The sequence below is a fragment of the Rattus norvegicus genome, chromosome 2 (assembly GCF_021556685.1).
Source record: "Rattus norvegicus strain SHRSP/BbbUtx chromosome 2, alternate assembly SHRSP_T2T, whole genome shotgun sequence".
Taxonomy (NCBI): domain Eukaryota; kingdom Metazoa; phylum Chordata; class Mammalia; order Rodentia; family Muridae; genus Rattus; species Rattus norvegicus.
The window spans coordinates 88,729,958-88,744,131 of NC_141535.1; the positions used below are offsets into that span (position 1 = coordinate 88,729,958).

General features: G+C 39.3%; 1 protein-coding gene across 9 annotated transcripts in view; it reads right to left on the bottom strand.

Moving 5' to 3' along the window:
- Ralyl (RALY RNA binding protein-like) overlaps window positions 1–14,174 on the bottom strand; it is a 787,740-nt gene that overhangs the window by 37,912 nt on the left and 735,654 nt on the right. For 5 of the 9 annotated variants that reach the window (XM_087618536.1, XM_087618540.1, XM_087618534.1 and 2 more), the window contains one exon: window positions 12,088–12,260. In XM_087618536.1, the coding sequence (XP_087474662.1) occupies window positions 12,088–12,260 (173 nt within the window). 9 annotated transcript variants of the gene reach the window in all.

The window sequence follows — 14,174 nt, forward strand, 5'->3', positions numbered from 1 at the left end:
GGTGAAGGCTTGCAAGCCACCAAGGTCATGCACAAAGTGCCATCAGGAAGGACATTGGGCTGGTGATTGCCCTCACACTGCTCAGGACAGAGGGACATCACTCTCAGGTAACCTTCTAGCTTATCTTCTAGGCTTGGCTATGGATGACTGAAGAGGCCTGAGCTCCCTTGAGCTGATCACTGCCATCACCAGCAGGGAGCCCCAGGTAGCCACCATGGCATTTGGGCGCCCCATCTCCTTCCTCTAAGACACTGGGACCACTTACTTGGTCCTGGCTGAGCTTTGGGGACTCACCTCTCCTTCTTGTTCCCCTATTGTCAGAGTAGGAGGACAACCTTACCTTCCTCACTAGACCCCACCACTTAGTTGCATTTTTAAGGGTGTTCCTCTCATCCATTCCTTTTCAGTAATGACAATGTGTCCAGTCCCCTTATTGGGAAGGGATTTTCTAGCTCAGTTGGGAGCCTCTATTTCTTTTGCTATCCCCTACGTGCTAAACCTCTCTTCCTCTTCCTTCTAGTCACCCAACCTACTAAATCTGAGATGTTGTTTCCCTTGCCAGCCTTTCAGGTAGACCCCACGTCTGGGATGTCCAGAACTCCTCTGTTGCTAAACATCATTCTCCTGTTGTCATCCAATTACAGGACCCTACAAGTACATCTCCCAAGCTCAATGCCCCCTCTCCAGAGCCTCAGGGGACTTAAGCCTATCATTCCTGACCTCCTAAGGAGAAAAAAAAACAAACAAAACTCCTGCATCTTACCTCTTCCCCCTTTAACACCCCTATATTAGCAATTAAGAAACCTAATGGCACCTATCGCCTGGTTCAAGGTCTCAGGAGCATCAATTCTGCAGTGGTGCCTCTCCATCCTGCTGCAGCTTATATGCTTTTATATGCTTTTTTTCTACTATCCCTTCAGGAACTTCTTATTTCTCAGTCCTAGATCTAAGGGATGCATTTTTCTCTATTCCCCTAAATGCCTAGTAACAGAACATATTTGCCTTTACCTGGGCTGACCCTGACACACACTCTTTTACCCGATTCACCTTGACTGTTCTACTTCAGGGATTTGGGGACAGCCCACACTTATTTGGCTCGGCCCTGGCTTCTGACTTACTTTCTCTGTCTCTCCCTAAGCCTAAGATTTTCCATTGTGTAGATGACATTCTTCTCTGTAGTCTCTCTCTAGAAGTTAGCCAAGCTGACACCTCTGTTCTTTTAAATTTCCTCTCCAGTCAAAGCTACAGAGTCTCACCTTCTAAAATCCAACTGTCTCCTTCTCAGGTAACCCATTTGGGACTAACAATTACCCCAATTCATAAGTCTGTTATCTTAGATAGAAAGAATCCAATTTACATTAGATTCTCGAAGAGTTCCTTCTATAAAGAAAGGAATTTTTCATTCCCAGGAATAGCCAGTTTTTTAGTTTCCTGGGGTTCTTCCTTTTCCCTCTTGTCCCACCCCTTATACGAAGCAGCATATAAGGCCCTGCCTACAAACTTCTTCTGAAACTGTTACCAAGCCTTTTCAAAGGCTCCAGGAGGCTCTCCTTCAAGCCTGGCCTTACACTTCCCTGACTGACTTGCCCTTTCTCGCTCTATGTAAAGGAAACCAAAAATGAGGGATTTGCCCTCGGAGTCCTAGGCCACCATCTGGACCCTCTTTTGTACCTGTAGCATACCTGTCAAAAAACAGACCTAACCATCCAGGGATGGGCACCTTATATTTGTACTTTTGTAGCTGCTGAGCTCCTTATTTAAGAGTCCAAAAAACTAACTTTTTGGTCTCCTATAACTGTTTTCTCTTCCTATAACCATCACAGCTCCTAACTTCCAACAACTTACAAACTCCACCTCCTCCAGGGTTCTTTCCCTTCAGGTAGCACTAATAGAGTTTCCAATTCTGCCCATTTCTTAATATTTCTAATCTTCTTTCTCGACCAAATACCAACCATTCCCTGCTTCACTCCTGTACTGAAACCTTAAAGAAACTATTTCCTCATCCTTCATACATACAGGAGGGCACATTGCTTCAGGCCGTCTATACCTGGTATATAAATGTCAGCTCCTTTTTCCACAAAGAGGGCAGAATAGCTGGCTATGCCATAGTGTCGGACACAGAGGTAGTTGAGGCACCAATCAGTAGGCTGAACTAATAGTCCTTACTTGAACCTTTCAATTGGCAGAGGAACAATCCCCAAACATCTACAGAGGCTCCAAATACATTTTCTATACCCTCCTGTCCCATGCTACTATCTGGAAAGAATCAGGTTATTTGATACAAAAGGAGGATCATTAACTAATGTAAAACAAATTATGGCCATGCTAAAGGTCTCCCATCTTTCCCACAATTATTGGAATTGTCCATTGCAGATCACATCAAATAGATAACTCTATTTCCTCCAAGGGAAACAATTGAGCCAACAAGGCAGCTAGAGCTGTGGCCTTAGAGGCCTAGACTCATCTCATCCACCACAGGGCATTCTTATACTACAACCGGCATCCCCAGCCTCACTGCCTGACACTCATCAAACTCTGACCTATCTTCACCAGCTCTATCATCCTAAGAGCCAAGCATTGTCTTCTTTTGTTAAAACCTACCTACAGCCTATTCCTGAGGACTTGTGTTTCTTAAAATCTATTACTGTCTTTTGCAAAATCTTTCAGATGTCAGACTCCAACTCCAGGTACTATAATACTCCTTTTCCTGCTCATTAAGCTAGAGGTTTCCTTCCTGGAACTGTCTAACAACTTGACTTTACCCGCATGCTCACTGTCAAATGTGCAAAGTTCCTCCCGGTGGACACATTCTCAGGGTAGGTGGAGGCATTCCCCAGCACTAACAAAAGTGCTCATTGAGTCTCTCATCTTCTCTAAGAGATCGTTCTCCGATTCAGTGTCTCAGCCTCCCTCCAGTCAGATAATGGTCCTCAATTTACTTTCTAAATTTCTCACACAAACCTTAGACATACCCTGGAATTTTCATATTACATTTCACACCCAGTCTTCAGTTAAGATAGAAGGAACTAACCGCTCCCTAAAACCCACTCTTGTCAAACTGTCACAGGAACTTCACGCTGATTGGATAAAACATCTACCCCTGGCTTTTTTTTGGGTATGAGCCCTCTCCAAGCAAACTCTCTTCATTTCACCTTTTAAACTCATGTATGAATATCTGGTCCTAACTCCTGGTCTTTCACCTAAATGTTCTCTCCTCCCTAATAACCTACTTACCCCATTACTTTGCCACCTCTGTTGTCTCCTATGGAACTTTGCTGACTGCCATCTACCAAGACCACACACTGTCCCCTGCCCATTGTCTGTCAACATTGGAGATCAAGTTCTTTCCTCCCCTCCAGATCATCAGTCCTTACTTCTCTCGCCTAAATGGTAGGGCCTCTTCAAGATAACTTTTGTGACTCCTTTAGCTGTTAAACTTTTGGGACTCTCTCATTGTCTTACCCCAAACCTCCCACCCCACCTCAAAATGACTCTTTTTCCTACACATTGAACCCAATAGGACCCTGTTCTTTTAAGTTCCAGAAGACATGGAGACCAACCACCTGGTCCCCAATCCCAGAAAAATGAGACTCTACTAGAGCAGCTACGCTTGACCCCACTGAATTAGACATGGTCTTCTGATCCTTCCCTCCTTTTTGTTTCTATCCAGGGTAGCACTTAACATCTGGAGATTCGTGGTTCAAGAAACCCCCACTGACAACAGTTTTTCCAAATAGGGTCAGAAAACTGCTCCATAGCTGGATGCCAGAAGCCAATCCAAATTGCTATCATCCCTATGGCCATAATTCCATCTAAATATTATGACCTCATTGTTTGCTTTGTCTTCAGCCAGACAAAAGATGATTGTAAAAATGGCCAGACAAATATGGGGGCTGCCCACATTGGTCTTGCCAGATATATATGTTAGGTTCACAGACCAATCAGTTTTTCTACCAACAACACACAACCCTTTTCTTTTATATTTAAGACCCAGGGAATCTCAAGTAGGAAACAGGCATTTTTAGTAAGCTCTATCGTACAAACCAATCTGGGTCCCCAGAAAGTCACATTCAGAGACACTATGTCTCAATTGTCAAACATCTAGAAATCAGAAAAATAGGACACTCTCCCCAGGCCCTTACTTCCTTGACATCTCCCCTTATAAATGTTACTAATCTGTCATTTCACCTTCTGCTTCAGACCCTGATCTTGGCCAACCAACTTACCTGATCTGGTCACCTTAAAGATAGCTGCATATTTGTACACACTGGAGCTAACTCACAACTGCCACTTACAGCTTCTCCAGTAATCCTGCCAAGCAACCTCACCTCACCTTTTATCAGTTGCTCCGACTCCAATGTTGCCAGGACCTTATACCTTTTCTCCATCTCTCTTTTTGGTGTGACAGACAGGTTTAAGACATCAGGGACACATTCTGTAGGAATGCTAAGCTCCATTAGACTTCAATAGAACCATAAGCCTCAATACCTTATCTCTGCCACAGTATCCTAGAGTCTAGAAAATGTCAATTCTCTGAAAAACTCAGATATATCATTGTCTACCTGCCAGCTGGTCAGGTGTTTTCACATTGGTGTTCTTTTCCCCTGAATTAGGAGTAATTCACAGAAAAGATCCTCTACCAATTCCGGTTGTAGACAAAATACCTGCCCTACATAACAACAGGGCAGTTCAGACCATGCCATTCTTGGTCACTGCAGGAAAAACTATAGATGCTGGGGCTGGAATGGCATGGCTGACTATTTCCCTAACCTATACAATAAGTTCTCTTAGCTTGACATCAATTTCCAAGAAGTGACCCAAATCATGCTTACCATCCAAAGACAGATTAATTCTTTGGCAGCAGTGGTGCTTCAGAACTGACAGGGACTAGATGCCCTTACAGCCAAAGAACAGATTTTTTTGCCTGTTTCTCTAAGAGGAATGCTGCTTCTACATCAGTGAATTTTGGATAGTGAGAAACAAAATCCAGGCACTACGATCAGACAACCATAAAGGCAGGGAACAACATGTGGCCTCTAATTCCTGGGTCTTCAAAAACCCTAGATGGAAATGGATATTGCCCTTCTTAACACCTCTTCTCCTCATTTTCCTGGTTTTAGTATTTTCCTCCTGCCTTATTAACATTGTGTCCACATTCCTTCAATGACAAATTCAAATAATTTCTACCCAAACAATTAATTAGACTACATTTTTTTTTACAGAGACTTTAAGTGAGCCTGAAGAAGATTCCCACCACATGGCATATATTGGCGGGCCATTTAGCTGAGACCTGTCTCAGTGATTCAGCACTGTGGTTACAGCAGTGCACCATCATACTCTGCTTTTATGTGGGCCCTGTGAATTTGAACCCAGGTCTTGGACGCCTATAGCTAGCATGTTATCCATTGAACCATTTTCCTAGCCTCTCCATTTTCTCCCTTTTAATTTCATTTTAGACTTCAACTCATCAACTGATGCTGCCAGAGTCAGGATGTGTTTTCCATCCTTGAAAACAACTTCATAGACTGACACACAGGTGTGACTTATCAATACCCTAAGTATTTATGAATCCAATCAAGTTGACAAGAAAAATTAACCATCATGAGTCTTCCCTTTCTCAACTCAAATCCAAACAGACCACTTTCCTGTCCTTATGTTTAGCTAGCACAGCCAGAGTTCCTTATCAAATTCCCAGCCAGAAGTCATTTCTGTAAGGAAGGCATATTTAACTGGCTGGCAGGACATAATGTATCTTGGCTTTTTCTTCTATTCATGACACTATTCATACTTAGATGTCTTTCCTTTCTCTTCAGTTTCTAACCTAAGGAGAACAGGAACTATGTAGCATGAGATAGACCAACAGCGTTCAACGTAAGGGTCTCTAGATGTCCTATTGAAACAAAAAAGTATATTATTACATAGACTAATAAACCACTTTCTTTTACTTCCCTGTGATTTGCCATTCTAATAGGTCTATTTTCCTCTAGCTAGCATTTTAATTTAAATGATAACAAAAGAAACAAAAGCAAGGAGAACATCCAGGTGAAGAACTTCACCATAATAAAGAAAAAGAACTTTCAAAAAAGGAGATATCTCCTAGCTTCCTCCAAACAAAGGCCAAAAATATTGATCAGAATGCTCTGGGCTTTTCAGTTTTCAGTGATTTTTACCACAATGCCTTATTTGCGTGCTTTTCAACTGCAGGGTTAGATTGTGGTCAGATCATTCCCAATATGCACAGAAATTCAATAGCTGGAAGACTCAGGTGGCTTATTGTTTAGTTGAATGCTTTGCTAAATCCTGGAAGAGTAATTACAACATAGTACTCTGCCTGTATGCCTAAATACCACATGTCCACCTAGGTAATGCTGCGATTCTTACTGCCTTGATAAGGTTGCCTGTTGACATCAAAGGCAAAAGTCATTACAAATAGGATTCAAATGAACTCAAATTCTCCTTAATCCATTCAAATGCTTTTGCTCAGCTGTAATATCTCTAGGTCACTGATGGTTTTGCTTTGTGGGTTTTACACTTAGTTGTTGCAAAGAGACTCACTCTTTCAACCACAAGGTAGTAGATATAAATTGGTCAGGAAAATGTTGCACTAGGAAAGAGCCTGTTTGTCTTTGTGAATTAGCAGAAGGATAAGTGCTTTTATTCTCCCTACTTTTACTTGTGATTTTATTTCTATAAGAAACAATATGAATTTGTTGGAAATAAAGAAAGAGAATGGGAGCATTTGAACAGGAAACACCTTATTTGTGAACTTACCTATCCTGTCTCCTAAGCTACATAACCATCTGCATTTTCTTCTCTCAATGAGAATGTGTGTGTAGGGTGTATAAGTGTGGTGTGTGCAGATGAGTGTTCATGCATGTTATAGAGGCTATAAACACACATTCAATGCCATTGGTAAAATTCTCTATCTTGTTCTCTTCAGAAAGAGTATCTTACTGAGGACACCAGTAAGTCCCACCAAGTCTCTATGTGGTCTTGGACACTAGGGTTACAGACACTCATGACCCTGCCTGACTTTTACATGAGTTCTGAGGATTTGAGTTCAGGTCATCACAGCTGTGCAGCTAATGCTCTCACCTACCAAGTCATCTGAAAAGGCTTCTAAAGTACTTCAATTCCAATTAAATATTCTTTAAAATTATTTAAGGACCATGAATAATGATCAGAAGTTTCATTCCTTGACAGAAGTACTGTTGTCTCTTTAGTTTGTCACCTTTCAAGGTGGAGCTCCCAACCCCTCCTACCAAGATTCTGTACTGACCATGCGCAGCGTGTGCTATTCTTCTCCTAAGAGCTCTTTCCCATGCTTTTCATTCATTCTCACTCCTTTGGTCTGTGGCCCTAACAATCAGAAAATTCTTAGGTTTAAAAAGTAAGATTTTCATTCTGTTTTTCTTCACAGTACAAGCTCATGGCAATCATTTATTAAAACCCTGTAAATGTTTGCTAGTAGGTATATTTAAAAGTAGAATGGCATTTTGATAGTGTGCATATAGCACATTAGTATGAAGTTTAATTTTAAATTAATTCTAATTTGCTTTTAATGTTCTAATAATCAGTATAGAGTACTTTAGCAGCATAGAATTTTAGCTTTGGGTGGTTTCTAATAAATGAAGATCATGTCTGGTTTTTAGTGCATAAAGGGAATCTGCCATGTCTCTATGACACTGAGCTACAAGACAGAAGTCATTTACTTAGATACATGATTCCATACTTGAAGCATTCACTGAAACTATTTTTTGCAAGTTTTGACAAGTACCATGTTCATTCTCAGTAGGTTTCTAATGATACATGATTAGATTGGCATGCAATTTTTTTTCGCTCAGTGTATATTCAATAGATATTGCTTGCCAGCTAGTGTATGTGTTCTAATCTTGTGTCAAACAGGATCTGTCAGCCATACCAATAGCTCATTGTGTTGGACCTTACTTGGTTTAGATTAGATCCCCCCTTTTCCTGCTCATTTTCCTGGAATAAAATTGTGCTTCTGCTTGGGTAACCTCCTGGGCTTTTGTGAAGGACATTATCTTTTGACTTCTGCCACCTGCTCCATTGCATCATTGTGTCATCCCTCTGCACACCTCTAAAGTTACAGCAAAAGAGAAAATTTGTGCTTTTACTTCCATTTATTTGAGCATCAGGGACGAACTGTTTCATATGGTTGGTTAATGAGACAAAGAGTGTAAATAATAGCGAGGAGTGCATTGTTGACTAATCTCTAGGAGGGTCTGACTCCTTAATTTCTATTTCTGAAGGAAGGTCTCACTATTAAATCATCCTCATTTATTTTATTCCAAATCCCATTATTAAATTAAGTACCATATACACTAAGATTTAATTCTTTAGCTCTTCAAGCTTCTAATGGTAGAGCAAATATTCAGTGTGAAATCTTGGTGCTTCTAGGCACAATATTTTTGGACAGTCACTTTGTCATGGCTTGAACTTATACACATGGCTGCACGATCAAGTTCTGTCCCATTAGACACAGGTGGCTTCTCTGACTCATGACTACTCAGAGATATGGTCAAAGGAAATGGATTTTAGATTTGGGCTGGGGAGATAACTCAGACTGTACAGTTTTTGCATGAGGACCTGAGTTAGGATCCTCAGCACCCAAGTGAGAAATTCAAGGAAGAAAAGAATGTAACTCTAATCCAGGAGTGGTGATAACAACAGGCAGATTCCTACAGTCCTCTGACCAGCCAGTCTAGCCATTCGATGAGCCCCAGGTTCAGTGAGAGACTCTGTCTCATCATACACAGTAGAAAGAGAGCCAAGAAGACAATATTGATCTCTGTCCCCTACCACCACTTGCAGGCAACACTTCTACCCACAGATATGTACCTGAACATACATGGGCTTACACACAGAACTCTGCACAAACATATGCACACATGCACACAAGTACATGAAGCAATTTCTGACTTAATCTTACTCTGTGGCACACAATGAACTTAAGACTCAATAAAGTTATTTGTTTAGTGATTCTATTTGACTAGGTCAGAGAGCTGGGACTAAAACAAACTCTTGTCTGTCAATCCAGGAAATATCTTAATCCCTTAGTTCTTTGAGTAGTTGGACTGAGATCAGGACGAGTGCGTTGACCTGCTCCTCATTTGGTTCTCAGTTCCTGAGGTTCCCGTCTGTGGCTTTGGATCCTGATACTTCCACCATAACCTCCCGTGACTCATGTCACACTTCTGACCTCAATCCTCAAGTGGGTCACTTGACCTTATCCTATTGCTATGTCCTATTTCTCTATTCTTTAACCACTTTCGCACTTTCCTTCCTCCTGTGAAGGTTCAGAGAAACTACTTTTGTGCAAAGACTGTATCAATAGCTGCCTTCATTTCGTATCTGTTTCCTTTATGGGGAGCTGGGAATACATTTCCACTCAATCTTGCACATGTATGTGTTCAATCACGCAAGGAGGGTCTGTTTTAAAACGTGACACTCAAGTTATCTCATCCTCTTTTGGGGATTAAAGCAAAAAGTCAAAATAAACCCAAGCATTTTACTGTCAGTTTTACAATGTTTTTCTCTACATTCCCCTCAAAATATCACCTGAAAATCTTTAGTCCTTGTATTAAGCCTGAAACCCTCTTTCTAGTAGTAGAAAAGCCCCTCAGGACAGATCACCCTCTTATGTAAGAGCAAATATTTCAGAAGAACCAGACCATCTCTTCTTGTGAAAAGGATATCGCTAGTAGTATCCTGAAGAACAAAAGTAACAGCAGCACATAGGCCAGAAAGAACTGCTTAGCCAGGGACAACCCCTTCTCCCAGTTCTCCCTCTATATAAACCAGAAGTACAAGTCAAAACCAAAATGTACTGAATGTTTGGCTTCCTCCTTTTCTACATGGCCATTTTAGTTGTAATAGTTTCCTGTTATTTTCTGTTGTTTGCTTCATCTGGAGGAGAGACCATTCCAGCCTGATAGAGTCTGAAGAGAAGAATGGATTAGGCCAACATATTTGTGGTGAATGTGCAACTCACATTTGAGTATGATTTGGAGGCAAAATTAATAAATAAGAAAAGAGTAGAAATATTATCTTTTCATTGTCATAATAATTGCATATATGAGTGACAATGTTTACTTAATGAGGAGGACTTGGAAAGGCAGCCGAAATCCTTAACAATATTCTAGCCACGTTGACTGTGATATTTATTGGACAGCAGTATAAGGTCAGTCATGGCTAGTTAAAATCAATAGTTAATAATTAAAAATAACTAAGAATACTATCAAGCAATGAGAAAAAGAAATGTAGATTTAGAGATCTTTAGTCTGTAGAAAATACTTAAAGCTCTGATATTCTGTGAGTTCAATTTGGCAAAGGGTCAGAAATAGCAATTACAGTGTCCTGGCCTCATAAATGAGGACTATGTAAGGGATTCATCTGACAGAATAAGCTGACAGTGAAGACATGGCAAACAGAAATCTCAGAGAAGAAGGAAGTGGCTAGCTATCCACAAACCTGCTAAGAAACAAATGAAGAGAGGTTCCATTGGGAACAGCACCATAAGATCCTTCTAGTAGAGCCATCAAAGCAATACTGAAAGAGATGTCAGGTGAAAACACGCCCAGAGATTACGTAATCAGGTTAAGGCTCTGTCTATGAAGGCACTGAGAAACCTTTGTCAGTCCTTCTTGTCTTTGATCAATACATTTCATTGTAATTCTAAAGTAGTGGGTAGACCACATATTCTGAAAACCTCAATCTAAAGTTTATATTTGGAAAGCATAAATGAATGTTCTATGGCATTTAAATAAAGCTGGATGTTAAAAATCAACAAAGAATTCTGGTATATTACAATTTCATTGAATTGGTTGCTAAGTTTACTACCGTATCAAATATCAATGACAATAACCAAAACATAAAAATAGGTTTTATAATAAATGCAAATATATTATTACCTGGAAGAACCTGTTATATATCTAGTAAATATATTTATGTAATATATAACTAAGATCATCTATAAATATTGAGAGTTAGTCACATAAACATCACATAACCCAAATGTACACCCACACAAATATTCACACTATCCTCCATCACTATTAATCAATTTCTTTGAGATATAGTATTTAATTTCATGGTCGATGAAAGATCAACATGTTTTTTTTCTTTTCTTTTCTTTTTTTCGGAGCTGGGGACCGAACCCAGGGCCTTGGGCTTCCTAGGCAAGCACTCTACCACTGAGCTAAATCCCCAACCCCGATCAACATGTTTTTACCAAGTGTCTGGTGTAGTTGTCAAGGAAAGGGTATTTGCAACTGAACAGTGTACTGATTTCAACATTGGGGAATCAAAACTTTTAAGAATCAGGTCTTAGCTAAATTCCCAAACAATAATAATTGATTGTCAAGCAGTACTGACACTGGAAATGATGAGGTGACATAATACTAAGAGGTCACCATGGCAGGCCCACTGTGGAGAGGATGAATGGCCATGCAGCTAGTGTGTGTGACTACTATCAGTGAGTAAAACTATGAATTAAAGGAAGCCAAAAGACATGGCTCTGGGAAAGTCCTTGCTGTAAAGACTGACAACCTGAGTGTTTCCTGGGTTCCACATGGTGGAAAACGAGAACTGACTGCAGCAAGCTGTTCTCCGATCTGCATACAAGTTTAAAAGCATGTATGCACATGCATAGACAAAATAAGCAAGTGAATGAAATTAAATAAATGTTAAAAGGAGGTCTTATGTGTCTTGCAAGAGATGGTTTTTGTCATCAGCATATTATATCTATCCATACATTTAACTGTACAAATGCCAAATTATTTCCATACTAAAGAATGAGGGGAAGAAAGTCTTTCATTTGGGACTTTATGTATACCTAATATACCTTATATAGTACTTATTTTCACCCTCATGCTTGAAATTAATAAAAAATGTATTGAGCACTTGCTGTGTGCAAAGCACTATATTCATGTTCCCTAAAATATATTGATACAAGATAAAAAAAAGCCTCAGATGATTTAATCCTTATTTTAGAATGAATGCATTGATCAAATGCTATAGCTGTCACCCAACAGATGTGGACACCCCCAAATATTGCGTTCCTACCAGCTCGTGACCCCCATCTTCATCGAAGTCCTCCTCTACCCCATCAGTCATCTCTCCTCCATCCGCTTCTTGCCCTCCTTCAGCAGGCTCCTCTGTGGAGTGGTCTGCATTCTCTGACACACATTCGTCTTGGATCAGCTCTATACTCTCATCCAATTGCTTCTTCTGAGCTTCTAGGAGGGGAGAAAGCAGATGTCTACTACCTTGGCTTGCTAGTACGTCATTTGGAAAAACCATGAAAAAACAGGGAACTTTTAAATAGGGTGAGCTGTGAACAGCACGTAAAAGATAGGGATATTTTCAATAATTTATTCAGTCATTTATTTACATGCATACATCTGCGTGTGTTTACATGTAAGCAATTTTATTTAAAACTAAAGTTGGCAAAAAATTAGGGCCTCTAGATGGTAGAATATATAAATAAATATTTACATTAGCATACTGATCTTCCTAAATACTTCACTTTATATGAGACTCTAAGAAGGATAGTCTCTTATTGAAAAACTCTTTTGTCATATTGTCCGGACTTATTGCTTAGTGGGAACATAGAAATGTAGAAGGAAGGAATGATGGACCCACCCTGTGACTATTTTCTCTTTTTTACATATGATAAATGTTTCCTAAACTTTTAAAGTTTGATGCAGAAAATAAAAATGCAAGTGTAGTGGTTTGCAAATAGTAAGTGCTCAGCAAAATAAGTACAGCCACACTAACAGAACCCTCCAGGTTCCAGGATTCGTACACGACAATCTCGGAATGCAGAAATTCATACATGGAATTAATGCTGCCAACCTTGCAGTTATTTCTCTATGGGTTTACTTCTCCTGTGAACACTCCAAGAAGCACTGGACACACAAGGTGAGATCTTGTTTCTCTTTCTGCAACTTTCCCCTGTGTGCTTACAAGTCTTAAAAGCTATGTTGTTTTCATTAATTTTGCTTACCATTATTTTATTAAAGCATCATTCCACAATTCGACTTGAGTTTTAAATAGGCTTCATGTTGAGCTTATTTATTCATCTTTAATGACAATAATTATAACTTAGAGAGGAGACATCAGAACATTCATTTCCTACTTTTTCATAAAGTGTGTTATGAGGAAACTAACCATTGATCTATAAATTTTGAATAAATACAATAAACATTGAAAAAAGTTTATTATGTAAGTATATAGATAACCTTTTGGACACACTGCTGAATATCAGCACAGTAGTTTCTTCTATAACATGTGCCTGTACATTCTTTCATTTTAATTCTAGAAATAATATATGTGATTAAATATAGGCAGAAAGGTGAGGCCTGCCGTGCCCTCTATCAGATGACAGGGCTTCAATGGTATTTAAATTACTTAGCATTGGCCATGTAAATACCAAGTTTCATTCTGAGTTTTGCCATGTGATTATATCACATCAGTACATAAAACATGCCCTGAATATTAACAAAGTGTAGTGTGGGAAATATTTTAAAGATTGCCAAAGCTTGCATAAATGTGTATAATTGCATCAAAGAAAGGCAGTACACTCTCACTCTGTGTGTGTGTATAAAAATTTTATATATATAATATATATATTTTATATTTTATATATATATAAAAATTCAATCTCATCAAACTCAACACTAACTGTAGTTACTGTTTGGATCAAGGAATGGTGGTTAAAAATCTTTCTCATATCAGACTTTGTTTCAATGAAATTATAATTATAGTACATATTTATATTAGGCATCTTAAAATGGCCTGCTATTTTCCTAATACACCCACAGATTCTATATATAACAAAATTTCCCATCTATTTATTAGCCTCTGAGATCTTACAACATGTAGTCAATACATTAAGAGGGGCTTCATCTCCATATGTATGTATGGTACGCTGATAAAGCTGTGGGAGTGTAGACTTTTTCTTTTTGTCTGGTAGTTACGTGATTTTACCAGAGAGCATCCTCTGAGACTATAAAGTAGTTATTATATTACAAGTTTCTTGTTTTCTTTTTCTACGTTCTAGGTAATTCTTATCCAAATTAAACTGGATCTTTCGTTGTTGTACTAACATCTCAGTGTTTGAACTCTGTGGGAAATATGGCCACTTTCTT